Genomic DNA, 16,732 nt, shown 5'->3' on the forward strand with positions numbered 1-16,732 from the left:
ATAATGATAATAATAATGATAATAATAGTAATAATGATAATGATGATATAACAATACTACTTCTACTTCTACTATTACTAATAATAATAATAATAGAAAATATTTCGTGAGTTAGTTCACCTCAGTCATATTAATCATTACTTTCATAAAATAGACGTATTGCAAATAATTATGAATGGGACATTTATATAAAAAACAACAACAACAACAAACTAATATGCTCTCCGGGGTTCTCCGGTTCCTAAAACAAGCGCACCACATCCGGTCCGGCTGCTAAATCCTTCCGCCGCCACCACCAACGCGGTCCGTTGTGAATGAAAGCGAGTCCCTCGGTATGATCACACTTGGTTTGATTAAAAACAGGGTTTTGACAAACATTATTAAACCGCTGAGAGTTTCACGGCTCGTGTCTCCACACGCTAACCTCCGCTGTTCGCTGCGCGTTGACGAGACTCGTGTAAAAGCAAGTTTCATGTCCGGTGAAGCGAAGAGACTCCGCTCAGACAACATGACCAAGATCGGGACTCACAACGGCAGCTTCCACTGTGACGAGGTCCTGGCCTGCTTCTTCCTCCGCCAGCTGCCCGAGTACAAGGTGAGAGATGCTAACGTGTGGCTAATGCTCAGTGTGTCACCTCTGCGTCTTGTCCAGCTGCGGAGTAATGAGCCCGGACACCGGAGGCACATCTGGCTGGAGCTGAATCCTGCTCACGTCAGTGGACAGATGTTTTCTCGTGTTCACCTGTAACTGCTGCACCACAGCGTGTGATGTTACACCACACCAGGCGGGGGCGCTGCTGTATCGAAAGATGCATCTCCCTGAAAGCTGCAATAGATCCCAAACTAATCTCCAGTGAGATGATGTTAATGTTATTATGTAAGGTCGAAATAGCACAAAGAAAAAGTGTTCATCAGACGTATGTGTTTCTACATTATCTTTATATTACCTTTATTACCTGGAGCCATACGGATAAACAGTATTCAAGAAATAAATCAATTCAGCAAGAGTTGACTGAGGTGTGACCTCATCACCAGAATGAAAACACAACAAACTTCTTTCTCAGATTACAGTTCATGCAGTATTGTTTCACATGATTGTAATATTTCTGGAAACTAAATAGACAAATCAAGGCGCAGATCACACACAATGTTATATCTGTGTGAGGAACCACATGATGTTTTAAATACATCATCACACTGTGTGTATTCTCAGATCAGATAAGTAAAGGTGAGAGCCCCAATTTACAAGAGGCTTATTTCCATTGGATCCAATCATGGCTACGCTATCAGCACAGTTAATTGTTGTCATTGAATTTATTTCAGTGTGTTTGTCTCTTGGTTTGATGTGGTTTATTAAACCTCTCTGGATCTGTACATGAAAACCAGATGTCATTTACTTCCTGACCATCTTCTTTTCCACTTTATCAGATACTTCTAGTAAATACTGACAGATCCACAAATCCTTCTATTCATTTCTCAGGATGCTGAGATCGTTCGGACCAGGGACCCAGTGAAGCTGGCCGAGTGCGACATTGTTGTAGACGTGGGAGGAGAGTTTGACCCAAAGAAGCACCGCTATGACCATCACCAGAGGTACGGCACTGACACTGGGCACCTGCTGAGATATTTTTATAGAAGATTGGGGAGTATATGGATATTTGTTACATCACAAATGTAACAAATATCTCTAACAATGGTTCTTTCCATTTAGAGACAGCCCTCATAATTAATTACAACAGATTTGTTCCTGCTCTCCACTCCAGCACTAGACATGTTAACATGAACACCAGTATTCTGATATTTACCTGATAGTAGTATAGTCTGTATAAGGCATTGCCATGGAAACAGCTCTTAACTCAATTAAAGCCATACTTGGAATACGTAACAATCTATTTATCTGCCAATGTTATCACCTTGCAGACACATTTGTATCAGCTGGATTTAAAAAAAAAAAAAAAAAAAAGTAATTGGAAGCTATTTAAATGACTTAAAGTTCATTCCAGTGGTTTGAGAAGATTTTTACTGTTGCAGTTACTCAACCAAAGAGTTTAGACATTATGTAGAGTCTTGGTCCCAGTTTACACATTCAAGTGATCTTTATTAGGAAATATATTTTTAAAAAAAAAGCAGTTTAAGTATTTTTACTCATAAATGTTGACACCCATATTGGTTTTAAAAATCCAACATTATTTACATTTTTATTGTTTTCAGATGTGAGAAAGATTGTCATGAGGTCTGCACTGATTCACTTGCATACACTCCCATATTACATGAACATTACATATCAATTAACTGACGCGTTTATCCAAAGCGACGTTCAATTAGTGCATTCTGCCACGAGGGTACAAACCAAAGCAGCAAGAATCATTTAAGTACGTTAACCTTAAAAAAGCCAAACTACAAAGTGCAACATGTAAGCGACATTTAGCTTAGACCATCTTCTTAGCCAAAGTGTAGTGAGAAGAGATGCAAATTGATTTTTGTGTTATATTTGTATTATTGTGTTGACACATGTATTGACCCATCTGTAAACATGAGCCTCTTTAGATGACACATTTTTTATTAGCTGCCATGATGTCATCCTAAACTCTAGACGGGTAAATAAAACTGGATTTCAGATTCATCACTCTTTTTTTTTGTTGTCCAGAAAACAAAACTATAAATATTCATTATAATTGGGTCCAAGGTTGAGAGGATTTCTGGGATCAAGGTCTCTGACATCCTTGAAGCCCTCTGATTAATTTCAATCATGAATGACCAGCCTCCCTGTATTCTGCTACATTTCCGTCCAAAGTTCCTTCCAAGTGATTGCATTCACTCAAAGTCTCGTCACGTGGAGTAATCAGCCCACTCCAGTTGTCTCAGCTTAATGTCCTGATGATAATCAGTGATAGCTTCTATGACCACGGTGATAAAGATGTGCCAGAGCTCTCTTCCTGGCAGGCGGTTAGTGATAATTAGCGCTTCTTCAAGTGAAAAGCCCCCTGCTGATGGCTCACGAGGCCACGACACCGTCAGGGGCCGCAGGAGAATGCGGCTGTCACTCACATATGCAGATGGGAGCAAGGTGGTGGTGATGGCAGTGATGGATGGGCCGGGGTTCTGCAGGAAGATGGATAAGGAGTTGCCAAGAACGATTAGATCTCAATAACGCTTTTAATTTTTAAATGGTGACCAAGTGCACATCAAGTTGACAGCAAAACCAATACATCACGATTAAAATGTAAAATACGAGAGTAATTAAGCCACTTAGAGAGTAAAACAACATTCTGGGAAAAGTTTTTTGTACATTGTTTCTTGCCAAAAGTAAGATGAGAAGATTAAAGCCACTCGTCTGTCATTTTAATAGAAGCTCAGCGATGGATAGCTTGTTTGACTCCATCCAAAGGCCACAAAATGAATTACCAGCACGTCTGAACTCACTTGTTCTGTCGGTTGTTCAAAGAATTAATTTGTCTACTGACTATTTTTGGGTGATTTGGAGTCTTGCCAGTGAGACTCCAGGAAGTCAGTGGACATGACCCCCCGTAAACTATTGTCCTTTTTGTCATTTTGATAGTGGCAGAGTTTCTGGATCGAGCTCTCTCTGGTTTCCAGTCTCTACCTATGTTTGCATTACTTGCAAACTTCAAACTCTTAGTGTTAAAAGTTGAGAGTTGTTCAAATTAGTGTGATATTTTATTTCATCCAGGTCACATCATGGTATTCAGTTTAAAATGGTTTGAAATTGAAAAGCCCTCACAGCTGAAACCAGCCTATTATGTTTGTCGTCAATACTTTATTGATTGAATCATTAACTTCTTTTCTTTCTAATGATATTCAATACAGGAGCCATAGTATTTATATTTAAACGCTTGTTGTTCTACACTTACCAAAATACTGTCGGTTCACCTCGTGGTTTTTTAATCTTCTTCAATCACATTTTCACAGTAAGTTTGATGACTCCTCTTTGTAAACTGTATCTTTCTTTCACTAATCTTCCTCTCGCTCATTCACTCTCATCTCCTGATAATCAGAATAGAAATGCCTCAGCTTGGCCAATTAGTCCTTTTAATGGCTGTGATTACCCCCCCACCCCACATTGCATGTCACTCATTCATTTCACGGCCAGTTTTTTCCGCTGAGCTGCAGCCCAAGCATCCTAATTAAGCCTGAATTAAATGACCAGCAGTGGCTCAGTACTAGAGCCCACCCACCTCAGCACGTGGCTAAGGAGAGACCTCCGGTAGCTTTTATTTATGTGTTCTCACGTGTACACACTCTCCCGTGGGCTCTCGAGTGCTAACTCGCTGCCTGAAGCTGAAGAGAGACATGTCCCCTTGACGATATCTGATACACATCCAAAGATGCACTGCACACATCTGGCTGCAGCAGTTTTTGGAAAATCTATGAACAGTTTTTGAGCAACTAATGAGCAGTAGACTAATTTTTAATCACCCAAACCTTAATCTTAATATGAAGTATGGAAATCATTGAGTTCTGATTGTCCATGCACTCTTTCTCAGTTTTAAAAAATACACACTGTCTGTTTGTTTCCTATGTCAGAGACACAATTCTTGCAGCCATTTAAAATAATGCAATTTGATTTAATTGCTTTTTTTTACATGAACATAAACTGGGTGTGCAAATAGTTTTTCAAAATAAATCATCATGGATGTAGCCTCAATCTCTCGGGAACTTTTATTATTATTCTGCAGGATTCATTTGTTAATCTATTGTCTATAAAATGTGAAAAACAGCTGTTTATAAGAACCTTGCTGTTCCTGTAGTAGTCAGCTAATGGATTGGTGTCTTTTTACTCAGGACGTTTACAGACACATACCACAGTTTGTATCCAGAGAAGCCGTGGGTGACCAAACTCAGCTCCGCCGGCCTGGTCTACCTGCACTTTGGTCGTCGGGTGCTGGCCCAGCTGACGCAGCTGAAGGAGGGCGACAGGCAGCTGGAGGTGCTCTATGACAAGGTGAGAGGAGAGTGACGACAGATTGTCAACAGGCTGTGAATTACCATTGATTGTATTTTATTTACAACACTTAGCTGAGTTTAAACATATTGACTTTTAACATGGGGAGGTGTTAGGGTCAGGGCACAAAATTCTGCTAAGTGGTAAAGAAAAGGAAATGATCTTATTAAAGAGCACCTATTCATGTTGCTGGTTGTTTTTTCAACAAAAACACTGCCCTGAATCCCTGGGTCCCTGAATATATTGTAATTACGTTTATTTTGCCTTTAACAGACACTTGGTTGTGGAGTAGGACTAGAAATAAAAGAGTCAATTTGGTGTAAACATAGAGATGGGATTTCTGCAACTGAATTTATCTGTCGTGTCCTGCCTCCTACATGCTCTGCCTATAGGCACCATCCCTCACCTGAGTGTTGTTTTGAACACAGGAACAACTGGATAATAGCCTGCTGCGTTCTTCATATGGAAGGCAGAGGGAAATATCCAGACCCAATATTTCAGACATTATCTGCAGTTCATGTCTGAAAGCGGCTTCAGTTTCTTTGTCACATTAAATCTGAAGTCGCTGCAGTGTATTTAATGTATTTTCGACCGCTCAGCCAGCAGGAGGCCTCAGCACATAGAGATTTAAATGGTCAGGCACATTAAGCAGCTCAATCTGAGGTCACCATGAATATTATCACTATTATAACGCTAACATTGGAGTTTTGATGTGTCAGTTTGTCGAAAGCCTACAGTAATCCTGTTACTCACGAGGCATTGTTTATTTTAGGATGTTTCATGTCTCATCCTCAGCCAGTTCAAACAAACTGTTCCTCTATTTTTGCCTCAAAGCTTAGTTCCACTTGTAAAATGTCAACTCTTTGATGATCGACCTTGTGATGTACTGGGGAGTTGACTTTTCAGCCTTTAATATGTTTAAGCATATCTGTTCCTCTTCTACTTGTTCTTGGAGCTTTGCCAGTGAACTGCAAAAAAGCTGCAATTTGCCAATTTCCTCTTGGTTTAATGATCCAGCCTTGCAATTTAGCATCCAGTAAATGCCCACACAGTGTCCAAATCAATCAGGGTAATGTAATCTCAGTGCATTTCTCTCCCCTGAAAGTCCTGTATGTCTTTATTACACCGACCGGCCAGTACTTCCTTATAAAATGTACAGTACATTGTCTCTTTCAATTCATCGCAGCTGTACGAGAACTTTGTGGAGGAGGTTGATGCCATAGATAACGGCATTTCACAGTATGATGGGGAAGCCCGCTACGCCATTTCCAGCACGCTCAGTGCACGTGTCAGCCACCTGAACCCACGCTGGAACAGCAAGAGCCAGGACACTGAGGTGAGCACATGTGAGTGATGCGTGTGTGTATGTGTACTTATTCACAGAACATGTGTTCTATCTCAACGTGATGAAGTTGGACTTAATTACACCAGTTAAGTTGATTCAAACTTATAACTTGCATATATAAATATATAAGCCACAAACATGAATAGCAATAAACCAAATTCAGTTTCATCTTATGAAAAATCTTGACTCTAACATCTTCACTCCAGATAAACCAGGTAGGATAAAAAGCATATCTATTTCAAAATGCAAAAATACAAGAGAAACAAAACAAATTATATCTCGTTTCAAGGTCCTGAGTCAATGACTTTTGTCCCTTTCTGCTTGATAACTGAATGTTTAATAAAAGGCAGCTCTACTATGGGGTTCCAATAAAGAAAAAAGCTTTTGTCTTCATAATTTCATGATGATCTCACACAACCTTGGAAACCTGTAGTGATACAAAAAGACAAATTAGGTTAAGAATCTTGAGGTAAACACCTCAGGCTTAATGCAGTGTGCTCTGTGTTCAGAGGTGGTTTTCAGATTGAGGCAGAAACAACAGAGCCCCAGAAATGGACCAGAGTGACTCCTCTATCCCTCATTAGTGCAGGAGTGGGAGGCCTGCAGGGAACAACACCTGTTTTCTTCAGAATCTCAAGAGATATCGCAGCCTGGCTGCATATATGTTGACTATACCAACATTTTTCCATTCTCTGGGACTATCCCAGGGGAGTAGCCTATTTGTGATTATTCTTATTTATTTTTCTTTTACTATATTTCAGTTCACATGATTTACATCCTGGCACTTTCCTCCAACTTCCCTACTCACACCGAGAGGTGAGACAGTTCTGAGATTTCAAAAGAGTGAGAAGGATTTGAATTGGAAATAGGTTTGGCAGATAAATTAATGGTAGGCTGACCTGCTGAACTCTGAACAGTGGCTGTTTGTGATAAGTGAGAAATCTAAATGGATTTTCTCCTCCAGCCACAACTGTTAAACTCAGGGACATTGCAGACCCCTCAGTCAGATGTATGCAGATTAGGATTTCACATGGCAGACTGTCTGTGTGTATATATACATTCTACGGTGTGCACATGTGCTCATGATAGCATGTGTTTGAATCCATATCTGTCTTTCTCATGCTCTCTTGAGAAATGAAGCTGATGACGCAACTGCTGCAAAGATCTGTGAGATCATTAGACACATCAAAAGGCAATGAGGATTTTCAACCAAGTTATTTTTCACTTTCATCAAAATTAGATCTAAAGTCTAGTCGGTTGTCAAAAACCGTATATTTCTGCCTTCACTGTATGCTACAGTGTTACTGTCACATTAATTCACAGTATTACTCTGTCTGTGTACTCCTGTTTTCACCAGGAGGGTTTCAGGAAGGCCATGGAAATGGTTGGGGAGGAGTTCTTGGACCGTGTGGATTTTTACCAGTCATCCTGGTTGCCGGCTCGTGCGGTGGTGGAGGAAGCTGTTAAGCAAAGACATCAGGTACTAGACCGTGTTTCTAATGTTCATATCTAATCACTCAATAATTGTTCAGCCATCTCCTCCAGGAGATGACAATAGTTTAGTGTGGCGCAATAACAGTCTTAAATGATTCCAAACATGAAATTTAAACTTTTTGAAATGTATTTATTACATTCTTTTCAATAATAGTCTTGGTCATTTCTTTTTTCAATATTACATTTTTCTAAATGACCTTTTTTTCAATTCTCTAGTGTTATTGGAAGGAGATATTTGACAGTGGCTGATTTATTTCCATAGTTTATATCTGTGTTTTTTTTTCTATTTTCTGTTCCAGTAGATTTTGGTTGCCAGTTTTTTCAAAACTTGAAATTTTTAATATCAAAAACAAAATACTGTGTTCTGGCCTCACGTTCAGCTCATGTTAATCATGTAATATACAATAAGACATGATTATATACTTGATTATGAAGCTGTAACATTTGATTATCGCTAATAATTACACAAAAAACTGCAATTGTCACCTCTCTTTTTTTGTGTTTCTCATTTATCTTGCATATAACATGCAATTTCACGGTTCCCTTCACATCTCCAGGTAGATCCCAGTGGAGAGGTTCTGTTGTTTGCCCAGGGCGGGTGTCCCTGGAAGGAGCATCTGTTTGCCCTGGAGTATGAACTCAAGGTGGAGACGCCCATCAAGTTTGTTCTGTACCCAGACCAGAACGAACAGTGGAGAGTCCAGTGTGTTCCTGCTGGGCTCAACACCTTTCAGAACAGGTAATCCATTTTTTCCAATTCAAAATGTTTTGCTAAAATACGAATTACAGACCCAGACATCACTGTCATAAGTTACGGTTAAAATATCAACTGGAAAATTAAAAACGCTGCCGTCAAGCTCAGTTCCCTCTCCACCACAACTGTCTGCATTACTGTTGATGTCACTATAAACCCACCTGTCAATCTCCCGCTCCATCCTCATCACATTCATGAACACAACCTCCAGATACTTAAATCAGTCACTTGGGGCAGAGAACCAATTCCTCACACTTGAAGGTGCTGGCTCTCATCATGGCCCCTTCACACTCTGCTGCATATCGCTCCAGTGTTGGCTAAAGGTCACAGCCTGATGAGCCAATAGAATCACATCACCTGCAAAGAGCGGAGATGCAATTCTAATGATTCTGATCAGCACACTCTCCTCACCCCTAGGATCTGCACCGTGAGATCCTAATCATAAATATTACAAACAGGTTTGCAGATGAGGGAAAACCTTGGAGTTTGTTCTGCTGAGGATATGGACGCCACTTTCACTTTTAAGAACCAGGTGGCTTGCAGCAGGTGCCCTGGCACGTGGCACCCCCCCCACAGAATGAAATTGCACTTCCGCTTCACAAGGTAAAGCTTTTGATCTCATGTGTATAAGGAGCCCCTTGCATGAGTTACCTCGGCAGAAATCAAGAATGCAGAACTTGCACGGATGTTGTGACCCTGACTAGCAAACAGATTCTCACAGACAGGATTGATTGATTTATTATTTATTTACTTAAACATTTATTGAACTCTCACTGTGGAAAACTCAGTGACAGACACAGCTCCAGAGTCTCCCAGATGAGCTCTTGTGACAGATGATTTAACTTTCATACATATTGGACGATTTGACACCCACCCAGAGGGCTGACGTGTCATCCGGTGAGAATATCTCTTTGTTTTCTTCTCACACTCGTCTCAAGGGGTTTGAAAGGATGTAAACGCACCCAATCCTCAACGCAGCCCCCTGAGACCTTTCTCCAGGCTCACCTCTCTCACTCAGGTGTTACTTTTTTGTTTTCCTAATGTTAATGGAACACTCTGCTCTGCTCCAGGATTTTTATGAAGGTGAATATTATGAATGTGAGATTCACACTCTATTGAACAGCTCTCACAATCACAACCCCCTCCTACTCACATATTGTATTGGTCTGGTTTTTGCTCTCCAGTCTTTCTCTCATTCTTAATGTCCCATGGGATCAATTCACTATTCATCTGTCTGTCATTCTGCCACTAGTTCACTACACTGCAAATATTTTCTTTTGTTTAGTTCCTGGATGCTCTCTTCTCATGGACTTGTCAGCTTACTTATCAGTTCACATCTCGGTTGACCACTATAGGACGATGTCTCTGCCTCAGTGTGGTAGTGGTTGAGTCAGTGGGGGACCTCAGCTGCTTTGGCCTGAAAACCAAATGAGCCGTGTGTGTGTCAATAATCAACTAATACATGAAGGGAGTTTAATGGGTATCTGGTCATGTTCTTTTTTTTATTCAAACAGTTTATGAGGATGTCGCAAGACATTGGGATTCTTCCTTTAGTCGCCATTATCGCCTGTACAAAATTCAATAATGTCTTCTTTCATCTTTTGTAATTCTACAGTTTGCTGACGTATTCATATTGAAATCTTTGGGACCAACGTTGTGCGTTCTCATAGTTCAGCCATACAACGCTAAGGTCCTTCTTGTGTTTCTTGCTGGACTGATCCCAAATTAGCATAGCATGTTCAGTACACTTTTCGAAACCATGGATGTTGTTGCAGATTAAGTCAATGTAGTTGTTTGATTGCAGAAACTTGGTCTTGCTCATTGCAATCGCAGAGAAGAAGAAATGTTTTTCTCTTCATTTATCACTGTGATGCTGAGGAATTGTGAAATGGCTGATGATTGCTCCCCTTTTAGAACACTCTGCGTCACTCAGGGGAAGCACTCTGCTTCCACGTCACCACCGTCAGTTTCCATGGATCTGTAAGAACTTGGGGGCTTTTGTCAAGCTGCTATGGAATACCACGAGGCCTTGCTCTTCTAACGACATCATACAGTTCACAAAGCTTTGTTGGTGCAACTTTGAACTCTCTGAATGGAGCACATCAGAGAAGGAGACACTTTCCTGGATTCTGTACATGGTCCTCAAGTTTTCCTTTTTTAGCACAAGCACAGAAGGGTCTGCTTGCAGAGGGGAAAGAGACAATCACTGAATTGGAAATAATAGAATTGCATTAGAATCACTGTTCACCAATTATATCTATTAGTATTCTTTATGTTGTGATATTTTGAATTGTTTGTGCCATGCATGGAAATATATCACCTTTCCTGGTTGTGTGCATCAGTCCCTCAATGTTGAGCATTTTCTTCTCTCTTGGTCATAATGAGAACTTCTCCCCTCAAGCCTGCCACTTAAGCAAAAGGTCCCTCATTCGTGCTCATTAAATCACATTAATATTCACTAGTGACACCTAGTGCCGCTCAGTAGAAATGGTGTTGACAAGACAAAGACCCCTTGTGTGAATTTGTCAAATAATTACCACCCATCAAGTTTGTGTGTCCTACCTCTAGAGGGAAATCGTTTACCTGATAAGCATTTTGTGCACGTTGACCTGCAATGCTGCTACTGCTCATAACATGCACGTGACATTTTACATTGTGTGCAGCAGTGTACAAACCAGTGTACATTTGGTGCTGCCCTAACTGGCTCTGCACAGCAGCATGTACTCCTCTCCTTCATCTCTCTCTTTATTAGCTCCAGCTTTTTCTTCCTGACCCTCTCCTCCAGCTGCTGCAGCACCACTGGTTGAACCCTGGAAATATTCAAAACTAATTAATTGGAAAGCTAATCACACTGTTCGGCTTTCCCTTGTGTGATTTCTAGGTAATCTGTTTTGCTAAGACCTCTGGTCCAGACTGTCTTTGTGTCTCCTCAGGACGAGCCCTTCTATGTCTTTGAAATTATTTTTTAATTTACCAACACTCAGAATCAGACTTGAAAAACATTATCTCCTTGTTCTCGCAGTCAACATTGACATGCAGTTTGTACAACGTACCTCTACCACCCAGATAAATTCTAACAGCTTCTACAGAAAATAGCCAACAACAATCCTTCCTCCTGCATACGATCATGCTTTGATTCAGAGGAAGGACTTCTCACAGGAATACTTGTTGTCAGTGTCTTTGAGAGAGAAAATCAGCATGTGGCGGTCAGTGTTGCTGTTTTGGCAGACTGCCACAAATAAATCATGGAAAGTATGGAAATCACTGGGTATAGAAAATCTTTCCAACCACCATGATGCTCTCTTGTTTTCCTGTGCTCCAACTTTTAATGACTCGTCCTGTTTGATGCTGATCTCTGCTTTTCAAAGTTATAGCAACGAGTCTTTTTCACCAAGGTGGAAGAATATTGGTTGTGATTTGTGCTTCATGAAACTACAGAGATGAAAAATATTGACTTGAAAAAAGAGTTCTGAAACTCATTTACATTTTTGGATCCAATTCAGAAATGGGCAGATTCGTTTGGCTCCAACTCCTACAAACTCTTATCCCACTTTTTATCTGTTCTCATCAGTTTAGCCAAGAGCGACGCAAAACATGTCAAGTGCAGTTTTATTGTCATTTTAATCATACATGTGTGTAAATATACGGGAATATGAAATGTTGCAGCAGGTGGGCAATGCGGGTATTTAAGGCCGCCTCCAAAAAATCCCATTCAGAAAATACAATGGATTGTAATTGCTAAAAGATTCTGTTCATTATTATAAAAGATCATACAGACTTTAACTATAATTTGGTCTTTCTGATTCTGCAAATAATAATTCTACTTCCGCTTCTGTCTCTTAATGTGAAATTTGTCCAGTAGGACCAATTGCTCCTACATGAAATGTCTCCCTTTTTAAATGTTACACTTATTTGGTTTAAAGAGAGAGGATGTAGTATGTTGCAGGGTGGTTGCTGGTTTTTTAATGTCTTAAATTGAATCTTACAAAAGAGAAGGGCGCTCAGTAGAGGGCATAGCTCTGCCAAGGTCCAACAGTCAACTTATAAAAACACATTTGAATTCACTAGAGCCAATATTCCACTGTGAGATTTGTCTGAAATTGAATTTGAATTGGTATTAAAAAGGTATAAAAGTCTCAGATTTAACTTGTGTATAGCTGTAGTCACCCTGTGTTGTTCAGACTCTAAATCCCTCTGAGAAGAATTTCAAATGTCAAATTCTTCTCCGATACCTCAGACGTGAGACCAGACGACCACAGCAGATGGTCTCTTCGCCACCGTTCCACCCGACCACCGTGTTTTTTAAATGTGTCGTTACCGCTGACAGTATGTGCCCTGAGGCTTTTATCCCTGGTTTGACTCGTCTCATCAATGATTCACTGTGGGTTGCTTGGGAGCAGTAGGGGGCTTCCAGAGCACATCATGCCCAAAGAAACAGGAAGAGGTTGGGATATGTTTTTCATATCAGCTGCACTCTTTCTTTCTATTTCCACATCTTTTCATGAGGGCCCATTACTCCTGGCTCTCCTATTAGTGTTTCTTTTCCTCCTCTCTGTCTCTCTCTTTCTCTCTAATGTATGCTATTTATGTCTGATTCCTATAGTGGCTCTATTCCAGTTCGCCACCTTTTTTCACGATATGGCTTGCTCCCCCCTGTTAATCCAATTTCTCCACCCAATTCCTCCATCCCTATCTTACCTTCTCACCTTTCACACCCACCACCCCTCCCTTGCCTCATCCCTGTGCTCAGCCCCCCCCCCACTCTGTTGCAGAATCTCATCAGGCAACAGCCCTTTCAACTAAAAAGATACAGGCACCTGTGTGTGGTCCTACCTCAAAAGATTTATTGTAATGGAAACATGCTGGTTGGTGTGGAGCGACATAAGAACAATGGCCGTTGAGATGGATAAAAAGTAGAGCTCCAGATGGCTCTGTCTCTGGGTGGCCCGCTTCCTCCACGTATACAAGTGCCGACTTGCGAAAGGTGTGTTGTTATCACCTGTGTCCCTGCGACTGCACCTGGGGGAGAACAGGGTCTATTTTTATCAGCATTGCATTGCTAAGGAAATGTGAGCCAGAAGAAGGAAGCAGACCTTCCTCTGAGATAGAAAATATAGCATAATGATAAAAGATGACTAGGTCAATCAGGACATTTCTGGGAAAAAAATATAATATGTAAAAATATATATTTTAATTAAGAGATCATTAAAAGGTTCGCTAATTGCAATTTCCAAGAAAAAGCCCTAGTTAACTGTTTCTTTCAAAGAACATATTTGTCTCTTTTTTCCCTCTTTTGATATCAATTGGCTAAATCTCTGGTAATATGGCTCCTGTTGATAGAAGAAGAATAAAGTGTTTAAATTCTCTAGCACATAAATTGTGTCCATGAATTTTGAGTCATCAGGCTGCAAAATAATTTTTATGAAATAGCAGAAGGTGGCGACTTTCAACTGCTTGGTTCAACAGCTTAAACTGAACTGGGGTCCTTATGCCAGGAAAATTGTGATTTGCTAATTGTGGCCTTATTTTTAGACATCGGTCGTCTTGAGAGTCAGAGCTTCCTGGCCTGTCATAACAACAGTCATCCCCCTCTTTTCCTCATTACCAGCCCTGTTGACCTTTCCGCTGAGCTCGTTTTCCAGCCATACTGGGAAGCTATTGATTGCTCGGTTCATTTAACAGGGATTACGGGTTCGTCATGCTTTTCTCCCCATGTTGTCTTATGACAGTCTTAATGGGGATAAGATTGTGCAGACTGCTGGTGAAAGGACTCCGAGAAAAATCGTGTTTCACTGCACGTGTACACATCAACATTTTGAATTATTTTGCTTTTTGCTTGATTTCTGGTGATTTTGAAACTCCTCACATCCTGAATCTTATATGTTATACAGAATGGTAAGGAGTGTTGAAAAGGAAGAGAGAAAACATTTGAGTCATTTCAAACTTTTTGACAGGCGTTTCGCTTTAATTCTCTAAAGTTTGAGCTGTTCCATACTTCATCGGGCGTGTGACAGCGAGGAAGAGAAGCCTGAGGTTGACATGACATTTTATAATGAAACTTGATGCCTTTTAGCAGATTGAGTGAGTTTTTAAGGCTTTTCAAGTCTATTTCAGAAGCAGTGGAAGGTTGAGAGGTGAACGATGAAGTGATGAGGCAGAATGAAATCAGAATCGGTATGAAAGACGACTAAATCTATCAATTATTATACACACAGACAATACAGTGGTCTGAGAGGAAGGAGATAATAACTCAACACAGGAATCACACACACACAGACACACACTCACGTAATGTGTTTTAAACCATGTGCCAGGCTATAGACAGAGGTCTGTGCTTCATCCAGGGTAAATGAGCTGCTCTACATTTTTATGAATTTTCAGCCTGTGTACACGACATCCAAAGACACGTTGTTGAGGTCAGCTCGTAAATCCTGGCGGAGCCAATCTTTTCTCTACTTTGTAAGATTGCCTGTTGTCTCCGCTGCCACCACTTGTCCCTCTGACTGCAGTGTCAATCTGTGATTTTTCCACCTCACTGGAGAGGGACAAAGCTGATTTCAGTCGTCAGTCGACATGAATGCAATGGTGCTGTATATAAGGGTTACTGCAGTTTACCTCACATTCTCCAGGTCATGGAATCTTAGAAAACCAAGAGCAATTTAAGTCTTAGTGTAGAAGCCATACAGAAAATAACAGAAGAAAATTCTCATTTATTTAGGTTTTTAATTGCTTTCAGTGCTTCATTATTGATTTTTTGTTGTCAAACATCCAATGTGAAGTTTTTATGCTTGTTTTGTCCCAAAAAACGTATAAACGTCTTTGGGTTTTTTTTATATATGAGACAAAGCAAGGACACAAATCTTCACATTTGAGAATACATGGGCAGAAAATGTTTGGTAATTCTGCTTCATAAATTGACTCTACCAATGAACATGAAAGATTCAATTTGATTTGGTTTTATTCTGTTCATATATTGATATTTTGTTTATAGGACTCCTGGGTTAGTGTTATATTTGCTGCTTTTCTGCTTGCGCAGACATGTACAGCCCAGTGTGTCAACAGGAAGTGAGCATCCGACCACATAGCATACTCCATCTGTGAGCCAACCTGCCCTTCTGTCTTCCTCTCCCAGGCTGTCCTTGCTAGAGGAGTGGCGTGGCATTAGAGATGATGCGCTGTCGGAGCTCAGCGGGATTAAGGGCTGCATCTTCGTCCACACTGGAGGCTTTATTGGCGGGAACAAGACCCAGGAAGGCGCCCTAGAGATGGCCCGGAGGACCCTGCAGGCTGCAGCCCAGTCCCCTAAAAATGGAAGCAGCTGACCGGTTGGAGAGGGAGGCCAACAGCACATTTTGTTCTCGGGTTAGTCTTCAGAAAGGATGGCAAGGATTAAAATGTTTTCCTAGCTTGCAGATTGTTCGTCCCACCCAGGGCTAATGATTTGTTTCCGTTTTGCCAGAATTGGGATGGTATGGAAATGCCCGCCAAATAACCTTGGAACATTTCCCTAATACTTACGTTTATAAACACTCACTCTGAATCATAATGTGTAGGCATATTATTCTTCTCTCCATCTGTACTAAAATTTGTTTTGGTATTCATTTGAAATAAAAGACTATTTGGATTAAATTCTGTTAATTCTGGTTCTTGAAACATCTTAGTATTGGGTTAAATCCACAAATCTCATATTGTTTCCCAAGCTCTTGATTTTTGCTCACTATGTTCACTATGCACAAAATATTCCAGGTTCCCTTTTTCCCAAAACAATGATGATAATGAAAAGAAGAATAAAAGCTGATAAACACTAAATTAACATTGACATACGTTAGTGTGAACTACCTAAAATGACAGAAACAAACAGCAGCGGTCTTTGGCAATCGAGAAACTTCGGCTTCACTTTTAGGGTTCTGACATGTCGTCCTTCTTTATATAAAGTCTATGATCTGTACTGCTGAAGAAAGAAAAATTAATTTGAGACACATATTCCAAATGTTCTGCTTACATACAAACAGATATTATCAAAATAACCCACATTTAATTCAGAATATCATTAGCTTTTGACATGACTTCTATTAAATTGCTGTTATTGTCATATTTGGATTAATAGTGGAACATTAGTGTGACGTATGTACTGAACGTCAGCTGCCGTGTCATGGACCAGCTCTGGCATCTTCAA

The 16,732-nt window shown here is 40.4% G+C and overlaps 1 protein-coding gene across 2 annotated transcripts; it reads left to right on the forward strand.

Moving 5' to 3' along the window:
* Positions 1 to 266: 266 nt before the first annotated feature.
* myg1 (myg1 exonuclease) lies at positions 267 to 16,185 on the forward strand. Of its 2 annotated transcripts, XM_020096473.2 has the most exons (8): positions 279 to 595; positions 1,481 to 1,593; positions 4,804 to 4,963; positions 6,150 to 6,299; positions 7,666 to 7,788; positions 8,360 to 8,541; positions 15,689 to 15,918; positions 16,016 to 16,185. In XM_020096473.2, the coding sequence occupies exons 1-7, from the start codon at positions 335 to 337 to the stop codon at positions 15,876 to 15,878; spliced, it is 1,179 nt and encodes a 392-aa protein (XP_019952032.2). In that variant the 5' UTR covers positions 279 to 334; the 3' UTR covers positions 15,879 to 15,918; positions 16,016 to 16,185. The 2 variants fall into 2 exon arrangements, with proteins under 2 accessions (XP_019952031.2, XP_019952032.2); XM_020096472.2 differs by having other exon boundaries at positions 267 to 595; positions 15,689 to 16,185.
* Positions 16,186 to 16,732: the final 547 nt, after the last annotated feature.

Source organism: Paralichthys olivaceus, chromosome 2 (assembly GCF_024713975.1).
Source record: "Paralichthys olivaceus isolate ysfri-2021 chromosome 2, ASM2471397v2, whole genome shotgun sequence".
In the NCBI taxonomy this organism is placed as follows: Eukaryota; Metazoa; Chordata; class Actinopteri; order Pleuronectiformes; family Paralichthyidae; genus Paralichthys; species Paralichthys olivaceus.